The sequence below is a fragment of the Chanodichthys erythropterus genome, chromosome 12 (assembly GCF_024489055.1).
Source record: "Chanodichthys erythropterus isolate Z2021 chromosome 12, ASM2448905v1, whole genome shotgun sequence".
Lineage (NCBI taxonomy): Eukaryota > Metazoa > Chordata > Actinopteri > Cypriniformes > Xenocyprididae > Chanodichthys > Chanodichthys erythropterus.
The window spans coordinates 55375533-55392416 of NC_090232.1; the positions used below are offsets into that span (position 1 = coordinate 55375533).

Genomic DNA, 16884 nt, shown 5'->3' on the forward strand with positions numbered 1-16884 from the left:
TGGAGTTTATTAAAGTTTATTGTTGATTTGTTTCAGTTGTAGATTTAAAAAAGTGACCCAAAACAAAGAAGAAGAAAATAATTGAGATTACACAAAACATCAGCCATATATCCTGTTACAATATATACCATGATTTACTAAGTTACAGAGTTAACAGAAGAAGAGAAACCCAAAACCTTAATTTGATTTTGTTTCTGAGAAACACTATAATGTTTCTTCAAAGGTTTAAGACACACGTTTGATCTTCATGCTGATGGATTTCATACCAACAAAGAAATTGTTCTTCCAGGTGTACCAAACATTTCCAATGCCGTATTGAGTAGCTTCTTCTCCCCATAAATACACACCGTTGGGGTTTGCTTCGTGACAGGCTTTGTACCAAAATGCCCCGAGAAACATTTTTGCACAGTTAACATCCCGGACGTCTTGATCTTTGTCAAAGGTGGTGAACTTCATACCATTGTGGTGGGTCAAAGAGTCACCTGCAGAGAAGAAGAGCATCATTGAGGACATCAGGAGCACATTTACTGAACTGAGTGTGAATTTCTTTTAATGTGAATGAAAGTGTCCTACCTGCTCCTCCATTACTGAATCCTGAAACAAGCAGTTTATACCCGTCAATTTCAGGACCCACAGAGAAGGACGAGTACTGAGCAAAACCTTTCCTTCCAGTGAAGTCCTCCAGATCCACTCTCAGCATGTACTTCCTCTTACTTGTCAGCTGGTACATGTTCTCCAGCCCTGTTCACACACACACACATGAAGAACATGTTCAACCAAACACATGATCATCCACACAAACGGACACTCACTGTGAGATCTTACCCAGCCAGTATTCGCTCTCCACAATCCCAAATCCTCTCTTGTACTGATTCCACGGCCGATAGAAATTCACACTGCCGTCCATTCTCCTCTGAATCACCTGTGATGGGTTTATATAGAAGATATTATTCATAATGTATGTTCTGATGTGTATTTAATGATCTACAGTCACATTCGTACCGTCCATCCTCCGTTGTCTTCATCTTTCCCGCCTGAGATCATGTCACAGTAAACCCAGACAGGAAAGCCACCTGCTGGATTGATGGAGTAAATCCCACTGAGCTTTTGTCCTGCTTTATAAAGGTCAGAACAGTCGACCGGCGTCTTTTCAGTACTGCATCCGTTCATCAGAACAACAGAGAAAAGAACCGCTAGAAACACCATCATCTACACAAGACAGAGAGAGAAAGAGATGAACATCACACTGAAAACCATCTCTAGAAATGTTGTTGATGAACTCACTGCCATCTTCTCAGTCTCTCCTCAGTAGATCACAGCAGAGATCTGTTTAATCTAGACAAAAAAAAAAAATAATTCTTAAAGTTGTATAAATGTCTGAATGTTTTCTGAGGTAAGTGACGAATAAAACAGTAACTCACCGTTTGTGTTGTTGAGTCTGACAGACTTTATATATCTGTCAGATTTTCATGCTCCTCCTCTGTGTCACAGAAGAAATTTACTTAATGAACACCCACATTTTGGATGCAAATAAAAAAGGCATCTGTCATCTTCAATGCAAATTATACATGCAGTGTATTGTATTTTATCTATTCAGTAAATCTCACTGAATCTTGGTGATTTAGTTTAGAGCTACAATTTGTATTTGTTTTGATTAAATCCATCATGTTTATTATTTTGAATGTAAATGTAAATGTGGTCTCTCTCATAATGTGCCTTAGATTTCATGAATTTTCCATGTGTTCTTTGCTGTTTTTGCAGTGCCTTCAGTGCTTGACCCAAAATTCTTCTTCTTCCTTTTCTTTAATGGAAGTCTATGGCAGAACTGTTTGGTCAAAAATTGTGAAAACTGACACATAGAAAGAAAAGAGTCTGAACATTGATCAGAGCACATTTTTCCTCTGATTCCAGCTCTCATTCTAAGTCAGATACATACCATGTTTACAATGTCCAGCAGATAAAATATTCCACCATTTTCAATTTAAATTAAATGTTTTTTTCCCCCTTGTCTTCTACAAATTCTGACCAATCTTCAACAAACTTCTTCCCGCTCCAACAAAATTCTGTCCCACTCCACAAAACTATGTTAACATCTCCCATTCCCACCAGAAACATTCATGTTTTGTCCCACCCCAGCCCACAGGTAAAAGTATACATAGGTTATTTTCAGTACGTCCATGAAATTTCCATGAAATAGTTTCAAGTTAGGCCGACTACCAACAACCTTCATCCCATCATAAACGTTCCTGATAAATAATTTATTACAGCATCTACATTTAGAATTGACTTTAAGATCCTTCTTTTCACATATAAGGCATTGCACAATTTGGCCCCGGATTATATTTCTGATCTTATTAAGCCATACACAGCTGTTAGGTCATTAAAATTTTGTGATCAGTTACTTTTATTTGTCCCTCACTCTCATTGCAAATCAAAAGGCGATTGAGCTTTCTGGAACAGTCTACCTTTGAGTATCAGGGGCTCTCCATCACTGGATGCTTATTTTTACTCTTTAGAGTTCAAGTGATGTTGTGCATGTATTTTTGAATGCTGTTCTATGTTATATATTTATATACAATTTGCTTGATTGATTTTGATACTAGATTTTTATCTCCAATTTTTTCCTCCTCCTTTTCTGTTTTAAATTCTGATCTACTGTAATGCACTTTGGATCAACTACAGTTGTGTTAAATTTGTGCTACATAAATAACTTTTACATCTGTAACTTTTTTTGTAATGAGAATGTACAACATGAATCAATTTTCCAAACCGTGTTTTTGTCTTACCCTGAATCATTCTGGTACACTTATAATAAGAGTTTATATTCAGACTATTTTAGACCGGTCTGGTAGAAACCGCTGCGGAGTAGCACAGTAACTGCATGACTCGTCTTAGACATAAACAGAGAGAAGTAGCTCCGGCTACAATGTTCTTCTGCAAGATGTATGCAGTTCTGTTGCAGCTTTAAAGGTGCTCTAAGCGATCCTGGGTGGAGTAACTTTCTGTTGACGTTCGAAGTGTTATCAAACAAAACAGAGGCTAGCTAGACCCTCCCTCCTCCTCCTCTCCCTCCCCTCCGTGCTTCCTGAAACAGTCATGAACGCACATTTAAAATCATTCTTGTCGGTTATTGGCTGGAGCATGTTTATTATGTTTCGTGGTCCAGGCTGCACCAGTTTGTTTTTATTGCCGTTTTTGGAGCTTGTGGCGACTACAGAGACCGTGTTTTTTTACAGTGTGTTCAGGGGACAGGCAGATAAAAACGCATGACATCACTTAGAGCACCTTTAACAGAAAAGCAAGTATTGGCTACTGCATGTGTGATTTGGCTTGTGAGAAAACCTGCAAAGTGGGCTCCTTTTATAATCACTAAAAAGCTGTCACTCATTTTAGTTAAATATGATCTCACAAAGTTCCATTATGATAAATGATGCTGACTGCACCATGAATCTCTTATAATGTCTGTGCTTTGCTTGTTATAATAAGAGGATTCATGAGTGTGCAGAACTCAGCACTGAAAAAAAGTTTAGATACACACATAAAAACATTATGAATTGTTTTGGGCGGTGAGTGGATTTTAACTTAAACACCTCTGATTGGCCATTCAAGTCAACAGATATGTTTGTGATTGGCAATGCTGCAAAAACATTTTTGTAAATAGAAACATTTGATGCTCTCTAGAGCGACAACACAGATCTTTTTCACCAGTATACAATTAATATGGAGAAAACTGATCCTAGACCAGCCGTCATGGGCAGCTTTTCCCTGTAAAAGCAATCAGAATTTGGTTGAAAGTTGTGAAAATTGGCACATAGATAGAGGAAAATCTGAATATCGACTGAATATTTTCAACAGTAACACATAGAAACTACACTTTTCCTCTGATTCCGGAGCTCATGCAGAGCTGAATTCATTGCACATTTTACAGTCATATTAATGGTTTTACAGAAACAAAAGGATCTGCAAAATATATAACTGCAACAGGTATTTTCCCTAAAAACAAAAAGGATTAATGAGGGCAAAATGCAAATGCTGTTTCCCTCCTTCAGCACATCCTGGACAAATATTGTCTCATCTACCAGACTCAATTAAATAAAAGATAAACCTATTTAACATAGACTGATGTTTGATTTTGATGTTTGTTGCCTTGGAAGATCAGCTGACTGCCATGACCCAGAGTACAACACATTGCTCAGAACTTTTCTCTACTCAAGTTAAAGACATTTTTCTTGAGAGCTATTGCCTATCACATTAATCTGACGTTGCTAACTAAATCGCTATCACAACGCATTAGCATTTCATTAGCTTGTTAGATTGTCATCCGTGCCCACCATCCTTTTTTCTCACATGCCCCTTTTTCTATGAGTCTATCAAACAAACATGGTGAGTCATGCCATCCCTTTGTTGTTACTTGCACTGCCTAACATATGCATAGTATAGCTCTTTCTGTCAGCAGTGAGGGATTCACATGTCATAAATGCAGGGAGATAGTCAGGCTGACATAGAAAATCTCAGAATTAGAGACACGGATCCAAACTTTAATTGAGGATAGTAAGAATGCAAGGGCTTTAGATACTGTTTTGAATGTGACTAGCTTAGTGAACTCTGTACATTTTTCGGTTCTGGCTGTAGAGCCCGTGTAGCAGGGCAATTGATTGACCATGAGACAGCCTAGTCACGAAAAACACCACTGTTCCATTCCAATTAGAACATCAAACAGGTTCTTTCCAGTCAGTGATGCACCCACTGAGAATCCTGTTGAAAGTGCCCTAGTTATTGGCGATTCTATTACACAGAACGCGATAAAAGAGACACCAGCCACCATAGTCACGTTTGCCGGGAGCCAGAGCCACGTCGGCACTAATGATGTTCGACCTTGCCAATTGGAGGGCATTAAAATTAACATTGAAGAGGTGTGTGAACTCGCAAGTACGATGTCAGACACTGTCATTTGCTCTAGCCCTCTAGCTGTTTGTCGAAGTGATGAGATACTTAGCAAACTGTCATCACTCAATGGCTGGCTCTCTAAGGGGGCTTTCACACTGGGCGATTGTTTCCGGGGCCCCCTGCCGCGTTGTTCTGGCTTCACACTGAAATTGATTCTATCGAACCCTGGTGCATTTGCTTTCATCTTATGTCATCACAGACGTGCACGGTGCATGACAGAAAACAGAACACAGGTCAATAAATTGTGTTTTTATTAATGTGGTGTTATGTGTAGCAAAGTAAACGACACTTGTGTTTACTGTATGTGCGCCGCATGTAGATGGTTTTCCGCTGTTTGCAAGCATGCTATTTTGAGGAGACAGCTGATTGCCATTAATTTGCCACTCTAATTGCACTCGCAAAGCGCGAATACACTGCAGGCTCACTCCCGCTCAAATCCAAGTCAACAAGATCCAATCCAATCCATCAACACTATCATCTCTTATATGTGTTTTATTGAAGTAAATACATTACAATCTGTGAAAATGCATGCGCAGGTTACTTTACTTCCTGAACAAGGGTGCACCCGAGTCTGTGTTGCTTTCATATTCATGTGAACTGTGGCACTGTTACAGTACAGAGAGGTCGGAGACAGGAATACACAAACATCGATGTTTATTGATACCAACAGAGGAGTGAAAACAGTGCAGGTGAATGAACAGTGGTAAATGGATGATGAATGGAATGCAGAGAGGTAATACTGTCCTTTGATAATAGCAAGAGATGAAGCTCTTGGATATCGCTGGAGCAACTGGACGAAGGAGACTGGGATCACTCACACACAGAAGGAAATCACATGAGAACTGGAGACGCTGGAGACAGGTAAGTAGATAGCTGGGAGTCCTTGAGGTAAGCATACAGGTAAGTCTTGATGCAAACGAGACCGGACGAAGACTGTGTGTGAGTGTGGGTCCTTTATAGTGCTGGTGATTGCAGTGATGATGAGGTGCAGGTGGCGGTGATCAGTACTCAGGTGATTGAGTGCGCTGTGATTGGTGGATGGTGGAACCTGACGTGTCTGTGACAGGCACAGTTCGAGTGCAACTGAACTCAGACACTCTCTTCAGGTAGTCTCGGGTTTGGTACCCCAGTGCGCACCCGGGTTCACACTACAGCTTTCACATTAGTGAATTTTCATGCGAACCGTGCCCCGTTTCAAACTAAACTGCCAGTGTGAAAGCCCCCTAGTGTTGTTCATTCATTCTTCCCGGGATGGTGCTGCTCTTCTCTCTAGTAATATGGCACATAGTCTTCGAGCTGAAACATGACAAACTGGGGCCCAGGTCAGGAAGCAGACAGACTGGCTAAACCGACCGTCTGCTAGCTGTCTCATGTCACAGAAGTCATGAATCCCAACACATAAAAACTCGTTCACCTAGATATTATCACATAGAGACTTTGTCTGTACCCCAAATTAGTAAATACAAAAATCTTCCAAATCCATTTAAGGGGGAATATATATATATATATATATATATATATATATATATATATATATATATATATATATATATATATATATATATATATATATATATATGTGTGTGTGTGTGTGTGTGTGTTGGTTGCTGAATATTAGATCCCTTTCTTCAAAAACACTTATTGTAAATGATATCATCACAGACAATAAACTACATTTGCTGTGTTTGACAGAAACCTAGCTAAAACCAGACGATTACATTGCTTTAACCCTCTGGAGTCTGACGCTGATTTGGGGCCTGGAGAAGTATTGACATGTCCTGACATTTGTGCTTTTTTCAGTTGTTCATAAACATATTAATGACACAAGTGTCATTACACTGTATTCAGCACAAACTAGGCTACAATAATATGTGAGGAACATGTATGTACATATTTGTTTTTTGAAGGAATAACGTTTATGTGTGGTTATTGAAAAAACAAAAAAATTAAGTTACTGAAATAAGGCCATCAAAATATATTAAATCTGTGTTCACAAGACTTCTGGGTATTGGAGGTTGCAGATTAGAGTTTTTGCTTCAAAATTTTGCAAAAATTATCCTGCCTACTCATTCATATAAAATAATATATTGATTTAGTTTTTTAAGACACTTTTTGTCAAGAAACACAGTATGTGTGGAGCATGGGCGTAGGTTTGGTCTCAGCTTTGGTGGGGACACCCCCCCCCTCCCCCGGAATTTTGTTGTAAGATACCAGTGATTTAATGGTGATTTCCTTTTTTATTTCAGACTGTTGACAATACAGAATATCACAATACAGAAGTGAATCTACTTCATCTCATTATATTGTATCCTGAGTCAGGATTCCTGACCCCGATATACCATCCTGTATACTGTCCCTAAAGAGCTAGTAACATTATAACTGTATAATCTCAAAAATGCACTCTCAAAAAATAAAAATAAAAACCTGAGACTGTGTAATGCTGCACAACCAAACGTTTTATTAACAGAAATGATTATGTACATTAGTATTTACACTAACAAAAAAATACTCTGCCACAAGGAAACAAATCTAAATAAATAAATATAATAGGCTAGCTAGTTATTTTGCCTACTTACTGTCAGGTTTAGGGAAGGAGCGAGGACTCAAATGCAGGGAAGGAAGGGCTTTTTATTAATAATAAAAAATAAAACAAAAACACAACAAAAACTACCCCGTGGGGGAAAACAGACTTAACAAAAAACAAGACATGACTTGACTTGACTTGGCTTGACTAAAACACCAGGGAAAATATGACAAATTACGACAACGAACCAGCACAGGACTGCAAACACAAGGAGAATAAATAGGAGAGCAAACAAGGCAGGTAATGAGGGAGGACAGGTGGGGCAAATCAACCAATAATGAGGTAACAAGGTGGGCGGGGTCAAGACAATAGACGTGAGAGCACATGGCACAAAGAAACACATGACAAGCCATGTGCTCACACCAAAACAAAACATAGACACAAGCACATGGCCAATGAAGACAAAAATCACAAGCCATGTGCTTACACAAGACGAGACATGAACACGTGACTATGAAAACTCATAAGCCACGTGTTCACACAAAACAAGACAACACGGAAGCACGCAGCCCGTGAAACACAGACTGCGTGCTACACAACACAAGACAAAAACACAACATGAAAGCACGCGGCAGGTGGAAATCACCGCGTGCTACACAAAACGTGAGACAAGAGCGCACGGCAAGTGAAGGTACACACAAACCGTGCGCTCACAATAAAAGACAGGACTGGGAGCGCGAGTGTCCGAATCCCGACACGAAACCGAAACCAAACTAGACACGAGTGCCGGGATCCGAACGCCACGCTCCCAACATGAAACAAGGCACGCAGACAAGAGAGCGCACAGCCCCGAGAACCCTCGAGACCGTACGCTCACACAAAAACCCGACAAGAACGGGAGTGTCAGAGCTCTGTCACAAAACCAAGAAATAAACAAGACTGAAGTGACAGAACCCTGACACTACCCCCCCTCTAAAGGGACGCCACCTGGCGTCCCTACGAGGGACACAAGACAAACATGACAACATACACGACACAAGACAAAAATCACCAACAAGACAACATGACAGAACATCAGAACACAAAGACAAAGAGGGGAGGGGGGGAGGGAGGGAGGGGAGCCAAGTCAGCCAGCAAAACAAAACAGGATCAAAATGTCTTTAAAAGAAACAAGGGAGGGACAGGAAGGTTGAGCCAGGGAGGCTCAGGCAGGTCTGGGGTCCCAGCTGAGGGCCAGGGAGGAGCCGGAGGGACAGACCAGGGCGGGACCGGCGGGACAGACCAGGGCGGGACCGGCGGGACAGACCAGGGCGGGACCGGCGGGACAGACCAGGGGGGCTTCAGCTGGTCCGGGGTCCTGGCTAAGGACCAGGGTGGTACTGGAGGGACCATCCAGGCAGGCTCCGGCAGGGCAGACAGCTTGGCAGGCGCTGGCAGGGCAGACAGCTTGGCAGGTGGCGCCGGCAGGGCAAGGCGCTGGGGAGGCGTCGGCAGGGCAAGGCGCTTGAGTGGCACAAGAATGGCCTCTGGGGTTGGAGCGGGCTCACGGGTTGGACCGGGCTCTGGAGCGGACTCACGGGCTGGAGCGGGCTCTGGAGTGGCCTCCGGGCCATGAGGGACGGAGGAAGCCTTCCTCCTCCTCTTCCTCCTCCTCTTCCTCCTCTTGTGAGGGTGAGGCAGTGGCACTGTGCCTCCCTCCTCTGTGGGTGCTGCAGCTTTTTTGGTCGGCTCTGGGGTGGCCTCCGGGCCTGAAGCGGGCTCTGGGGTGGCCTCCGGGCCTACAGCGGGCTCTGGGATCACCAGACTTTCCGAGTCGGAGGAAGCCTTCCTTCTCCTCCTCCGATTATGTCGGTGAGGCACTGGTGTGGAGATAGCTGCCTCTGAGGAAATAGCAGCATTAACGACCGCCTCTGGGGAGACTGCAGCATTCTTTCCCGGGCAAACAAGAAACTCCACAAAAGCCTCAAAGGTCAGGTGGTCCAGCCCTCTCATCCTCCACCAGTTGAAGGGCTCGTCAAGGGCATAATTAAATAGGTCCTTGAGAGCCGCGTCATTAAATCCCAGTCCCTCTGCAACACTGTGGAATTCCTGTGCAAACCTCCTCAAGTCATTCCCCCGTTGACGGAGGGAGCTCAAAGCTTTGAACTGGAAAATGTTGTCATAGAGCGGGCTGGAGAGGGTGGAAGCTGGTGGATGACACAAGCCCTTCCTCCGCTGAGTCCTCATAATGGCTGGTTCGTTCTGTCAGGTTTAGGGAAGGAGCGAGGACTCAAATGCAGGGATGGAAGGGCTTTTTATTAATAATAAAAAATAAAACAAAAACACAACAAAAACTACCCCGTGGGGGAAAACAGACTTAACAAAAAACAAGACATGACTTGACTTGACTTGGCTTGACTAAAACACCAGGGAAAATATGACAAATTACGACAACGAACCAGCACAGGACTGCAAACACAAGGAGAATAAATAGGAGAGCAAACAAGGCAGGTAATGAGGGAGGACAGGTGGGGCAAATCAACCAATAATGAGGTAACAAGGTGGGCGGGGTCAAGACAATAGACGTGAGAGCACATGGCACAAAGAAACACATGACAAGCCATGTGCTCACACCAAAACAAAACAAAGACACAAGCACATGGCCAATGAAGACAAAAATCACAAGCCATGTGCTTACACAAGACGAGACATGAACACGTGACTATGAAAACTCATAAGCCACGTGTTCACACAAAACAAGACAACATGGAAGCACGCAGCCCGTGAAACACAGACTGCGTGCTACACAACACAAGACAAAAACACAACATGAAAGCACGCGGCAGGTGGAAATTACCGCGTGCTACACAAAACGTGAGACAAGAGCGCACGGCAAGTGAAGGTACACACAAACCGTGCACTCACAATAAAAGACAGGACTGGGAGCGCGAGTGTCCGAATCCCGACACGAAACCGAAACCAAACTAGACACGAGTGCCGGGATCCGAACGCCACGCTCCCAACATGAAACAAGGCACGCAGACAAGAGAGCGCACAGCCCCGAGAACCCTCGAGACCGTACGCTCACACAAAAACCCGACAAGAACGGGAGTGTCAGAGCTCTGTCACAAAACCAAGAAATAAACAAGACTGAAGTGACAGAACCCTGACACTTACACTCTGACTCTGCTTTATGAAAAAGCTTCTTATGTCCCCTTTCTTCTTCTTCGGTGGCATCTACAAAGTACAAAAAGGGGCAAAAAAACGGAATATTAAAATGTTTTTACTCTGGCTTTTGTATGTGGCAGAGAGACAGGTACTAGGTACTAGTCCCTATCAATATTTTGAGATGACAAATTTGTCCCCACCAATATTTAGCAAGCTTCTTTGAACTGCTATTTGGATCGATTCTAATGGCCAGGACGACAGTACAAGAAACGCCGTAATTTGATTGGCGGCGGGGTATCTGACAGGCTACACGCGCGGGCCGGGACTACTTTTGTGCTTCCACTAGCAGCGAGCGGGTGGTGTTTGTGTGCGCGTTCGCATGTTGACGACGCCCACGGTAAGTTACCAGAGGGCTGTTTCATAAAAGATGCTAAGAAAATCGAAGATTAAACTCCAAAACCTGACTTGAATTAACCTAACAAATGAGTTTGGGCTAAAACGGTTTCATAATAGGTAATTGAAGTTCACGCAGTCCCGCTAATTCGATCCAGGTTTACCTAGTCAAGATAATTTCGCGTGCACGCTTTTTTTAAGCAGCACTAGAGGTCGATCATGGATCAAATCGATCCACCATAGGAAACAGCATACATTTTGTGCTATTTTATGCGTTTGAGAGATGGTGTTTTCCTCAGTGCATAACTTACTTTTCACAAGTTTATTCTCCATCTGTTAATGTTAGAAAGTCATGCAAATATTTCCATTTTGCGGCTAAACTAAACAGTGAACGAGCGCTGCTGCGCGTATGCGCACTAAACAGACGGAAGGCAATAGAAGCGGAATAATTCTAAAATATACATTTCTCTAAAATACTTGATGTTGGACATTAAATGTAACTTATTTACAATTTTAATCCTACAAGTAAGTACAAGTACAAGAGTTTAGATTCATCTTACCAATTCAAATTTAGTCTGTGCATATTTATTTTAATTTTTAATTTTGTGATTTTAATTTCTGCTCTTCTAATAACCACAAATAGTACTACAGCTGCCAAACAAAACCAGAGAGAAATGTATTCATATATTTTAAAACAATTAAATATTGGACGCAAAACATTTAGCCAGAAAGAAGGGAAAACCTGCGGTTTTACACACACACACACACACACACATATAATTCAGGTTGATTAGGACACTTTTCCCCAGTCATTTCAAAAGCAAAAAGTGTCACAATCAACCTGAATTCACTATATATATGAGACCAGAGTATAGATTAAATATGGGCCTTGGAAACGGCTAGCAGACTTTATTGTGCTTTGACTACAGTGAGTAGTTCCAGTTTGGACAACAACCATGCATGTAATTTCTGCAGACTGCATCTTACTCGTTACTCTTTTCATAGTTTTTGCTGGCTCTGAGACACTCACTTGGTATTTCTCCTGCTCTTTGTCTAGCAAAAAAATCACTCATCACTAAATAAAAGCTAACAAATGAAGGCCTGATTGTTTCAGGGGCCTTGTTACAGGTCTATTGATTTTGAATTTCTGTGTTACTTTTGCTATATTTTCACACTTAAATCAATGATTTGGTAATCCTCTTGTACTCTTCTGTGCTAAAAAATAAGACTCCTGACAGGTCTCTCCCAGGTGCTTCCATTGTTGTCAGTATTAAGTCAGAGAATGATTCAGTGGGCTATATAACACTTCATTTTAAAGAAATTACTTCTCTTTAAATGTTTTGGTTCATCATACTTACCTTTTACTAAAAAAAACAACAACAAAAAAACACTTACACCAATATTTGTTTTTTTATTTAGCACTATTTAGTAAATGTGAGTGTATATATATATATATATATATATATATATATATATATATCTAGCCCTCAAGGTTACTATTATCGACACAAACCGTGTCGGAAAGGCAAAGGTGTTGCTGTAATTTATAGTAATATCTTCAGTATTACTCAAAAGTCTTTCAAATATAATTCCTTCAAAGTAATGATACTCTATGTAACATTGTATAAGTTGAGACAGGTGTCAGGACCCACTCATTGTCGTAATCACACATTAGATCTAATATTCTCACATGAAATCGATATTAATGCTGTTGAAATTCTGCAGCAGAGTGACAACATCTCAGATCATTATCTAGTCTCGTGTATACTACATTTAGTCAAAGTGGCTAAACTGCCTCCCTGCCATAAATATGGTTGAACCATCACTTCTACCACTAAAGATTGCTTTATAAATAATCTTCCTGATCAGTTTCATCGCCTTAGCATACCAGACAGAGTAGAAGACTTTGATGTTGCAACAGAAACTATTGACTCACTCTTTTCCAGCACATTAGATGTAGTTGCTCCTTTGCGCTTAAAGAAGATTGAGGAAACTAATCCAACGCCATGGTACAACAAGCACACTCTGGTTCATAAGAGAGCTGCCCGAAAAATGGAGCGCAGCTGGAAGAAAACAAAACTAGAGATTATTTGCATTTCATGGAGAGAGAGAATGATTGAGTACAGAAAGGCCTTAACAAATTGTTAGATCTACCTATTTTTTTCAAATCTCTTAGAAGAAAACAATCACAACTCTAGGTATTTATTTGATACAGTGGCTAAATTAACAAGAAATAAAGCTTCAGCTTGAAGCTTGATGTTTCCAAAGAGCACAGCAGTAATGACTTTATGAACTTTACTTGCAATATTGACAATATTAAAGAGAAAATTATAATGCAACCGTCTACTACAGTATTGTGTCAGACAGTGCACTGTAGTGTCCCTGAGGAAAAAATCCATTAATTCGTTGCTATAGGAGAGGAAGAATTCCCTAAACTTATTAAATCATCAAAATCAACATGTATGTTAGACCCTATGCCGACTAAGCTGTTGAAAGTGATGTTTCCAGAGGTCATTGATCCTCTTCTTAATATCATTAATTCATCTTTATCACTAAGATACGTACTGAAAACTTTTAAGCTGGCTATTATTAAACCTCTTATTAAAAACATAACATAAAAAATTGGATGACCCAGTAAAAACAGAGATTCTAATTTCTGGACCAAAAACTTCTTCACATAATAACCTAGAATACTGTCTAACACTTGATGGCTGCTCTGTTAAGTCTTCATCATCAGTTAGGAACCTGGGTGTGCTCTTTGATACCAATCTTTCATTTGAAGGCCATGTTACTAGCATCTGTAAAACCGCATTCTTCCATCTGAAAAATATATCTAAACTACGACATATGCTCTCAATGAAAAGTGCAGAACAGTTAGTTGCGTTCATGACCTCAAGGCTAGATTACTGGGTGGTTGTTCCGCTCGCCTGATAAATAAACTACAACTCGTACAAAATGCAGCAGCTAGAGTTCTTACTAGAACTAGGAAGTATGACCATATTAGCCCAGTTCTGTCGTCACTGCATTAGCTTCCTGTTAAACATCGTAAAGATTTTAAAATCTTGCTAATTACTTACAAAGCACTAAATGGTTTAGCTCTCCAGTACCTGAGCGAGCTCTTAAAGCATTATAGTCCTTCACGTCTATTGCGATCTCAGAAATCAGGCCAGCTGATAATACCTAGAATATCAAAATCAACTGAAGGCGGCAGATCCTTTTCCTTTTTAGAACCTAAACTTTGGAACAGTCTTCCTATCACTGTTCAGGAAGCAGACACACTCTGTCATTTTAAATCTAGACTAAAAACACATCTATTTAAACTTGCATACACATAACACATTATCTACTTTTATAATTCAAATCATGTAAATTGTTAGGCTGCATAGATTAGGTCAGCCGGAACCGAAAACACTTCCCATAACCCCTGATGTTCTCGCTACATCATAAGAAGAATGGCATCTACGCTAATATTAGTCTCTTTCTGTTTATCCCGAGGTTTGGCGCAGTCTGACAGATCCAGGCCGCATCCAGATGAGATAAAGGACCTGCGCCTAGACATGATGATAACGCAGTCCTGACTTTCAACCAATCTATCCCTGCGAAGGCCCATTTCCCTTTCCTTTCCCTGTGTATAGATAAAACGTTATCAAAATTATTCCAGTTCGCATAGATCCGCGGACACAACTAATTTTTCTGTATTATGCAGAACAGTAAAGTAATTTGGCAAATATCACTTTTTAAAAAAGACCAAGCTTCTACACACTCAAACACCTAAACCAACACGTAAATGAATGGCAAGAATGCATTAAAGGTATTTGGTTTTCAGTAGGAAAGGTGTCATTTAAGTGGCCCCAAAAGTAATAATTAACCATTTTTAAAACATAAGTGATTCAATCAAAAATTTTAGCTTGAGAAGAATTTTCCTATTGTCACTGTGAAGTTGCTTTGAAACATTATGTATTGTGAAAAGCACTATATAAATGAAGATGACTTGACATGACTTGACTTAAGGTGTCGCATATGCAGAAGCTTGCGGTTTCATTTCTACATTTTTCTTTTGGTAGTCAGTTTAGGGGTTTGGGCATTAGTTAATGGGCTTTTGTTTGATTATTTCCTTTGTTTACTGACACCCTTGTGTTTTTTTTTACTTTATTTGCTCCTCATGTTTCTCTTGTATTGTCCCTTTTCCCCTGTGTTAATAAACATTGGGTTTTTCTACAGTCTTGTTGTCTGATCTGTTCTCCCTCACACCGCAACAGCTGCATCTCACTTAAATGTTGCAGATTTAGAGTGTTTCTGTCTGAGTTTTGTAGGTCATCAGTGTGCTGGAGAGTAGATCCTGTGCTTCAGTCAATGATGAGCTGAGAAACACTGATGTTATGCTGCATGTTGCTTTATTTAAAGCAGTAACTGTGTAGTTACTGATGCAGTGATAAGCTGTTTGCCAAGTACTTTAAAGGGGACCTATTATGCAAAATTAACTTTTGCATGGTGTTTGGGCATTAATGTGTGTTAGCAGTGTGTGTACACAACCACCCTGTGGTATGCGGTGTTCGCATGCATCTGCGCATCTTTGTGTGTGTGTGTGTGTGTGTGTGTGTTCTGGTAATCATCACGTTGTGGGGACAAGAAGCTGTTTACACAGTCACGTCATGGGGACCTCTTGCGTTGTGGGGACCAAAAATCACGTCCCCATAAGGGAAACCCATATAAATGAATAGAGGAGCTATTCTGAAGGTGCTGGGCGGAGTTTCAGCATTGGCCCATAAGTCACGCTTTTGAGGTTGTGTGTGTGTATGTAGGGGGAGCTCAGTTGCGCCCCCAAACATTTCTGACTGGTAATGCACTCACGTCTTCACACACACATTTTCCAATTATGGTTGGGCTCCGCCCACTTCCTGGTCCTCGTTAGGAAGGGTTTCAGCATGGAAATGCGTATTAAATTTACACTTGACTTCACACAAACTCTAATAAACAACAACAACAACAACAAGACTTCACACAAAGAAGATTATATGTAGAAAATGCCAAGGATATAAACTTACGAAGAGGAAAAAGGTGAAACACAAGGTAAGCACATGTATTAAACTAGTTAAATTGGGCTAATTAGCTTAGGTAGCAGGCTAGCTAGTTAACTTAGTGCTAATTAACTGTTGAGGCTAAGTGTGGCTAACGTTATGTGTTTGTACGATATTAGCGATCACATAATCATACAATTTAATGTTAAGGACTTAATTTTAACTGAAATGTCATTTTTAGCGTGACTGATTGCTAATGAAGCGATTTGGTTAATATTAAATTTGTTTCTGTCTAGTTCGCGTTAGTGCCTGAGGGGTGGATTATTTTATGTTTTATATAAAAGAAATGTTATATTTTTGTCAGGGAACATGTTGAAATCGAATTTCGTGGGGGAGAGTGTATAGTGTTTCACTCTTAATTTTAATATGAAGAATTACATTATCAGTATTTGTCCATTTAAGTTTGTAGAAAACGTATACAAGCCACAGATCATTACCAAAGTGCTTCACAGAGAAATTAAGTACAATTAAGCAAAAACTAAAATGGTAAGTAGCTTTAAACGAATAAATGATTAAACTTATTTTATTTATATGACAGTAGTTTAAATAAACGGGGTTTTTTTATGGTGAGATCGTCCAAAAGAATAGGTTAAGTTCCAAATCGTTTTTAAATAACTGCTCAAGGCTACCTTGCAATATATAGGAACAGATTTTTGATTTTGTGAGAGATTAGAGTTTAAGTGAAAATAGTGAGTTGATGCCCTTAAGGCTAGCATTGTGCCAGACATTTAATTATCCTTGTTCCAATTTCTTGTCTTGCATTGATACATTGTTATATTGTAATGTAGTGTTACA

General features: G+C 40.5%; 1 protein-coding gene across 1 annotated transcript; it reads right to left on the bottom strand.

The window, feature by feature from the left end:
• Positions 1–225: 225 nt before the first annotated feature.
• On the bottom strand, positions 226–1206 carry LOC137031740 (microfibril-associated glycoprotein 4-like). Its single transcript, XM_067402973.1, has 4 exons — positions 1003–1206; positions 826–922; positions 574–741; positions 226–482 (listed from the first exon to the last, which is right to left on the bottom strand). The coding sequence occupies exons 1-4, from the start codon at positions 1204–1206 to the stop codon at positions 226–228; spliced, it is 726 nt and encodes a 241-aa protein (XP_067259074.1).
• Positions 1207–16884: the final 15678 nt, after the last annotated feature.

Coding starts and splice junctions, on each gene's coding strand:
- LOC137031740 (XM_067402973.1), bottom strand. CDS start 1,206: ATGGTGTTTCTAGCGGTTCTTTTCTCTGTTGTTCTGATGAACGGATGC. Junction 923..1,002: donor AAGACAACGGAGGATGGACG/GTACGAATGTGA, acceptor AACCCATCACAG/GTGATTCAGAGGAGAATGGA. Junction 483..573: donor ATTCAGTAATGGAGGAGCAG/GTAGGACACTTT, acceptor TCTTCTCTGCAG/GTGACTCTTTGACCCACCAC.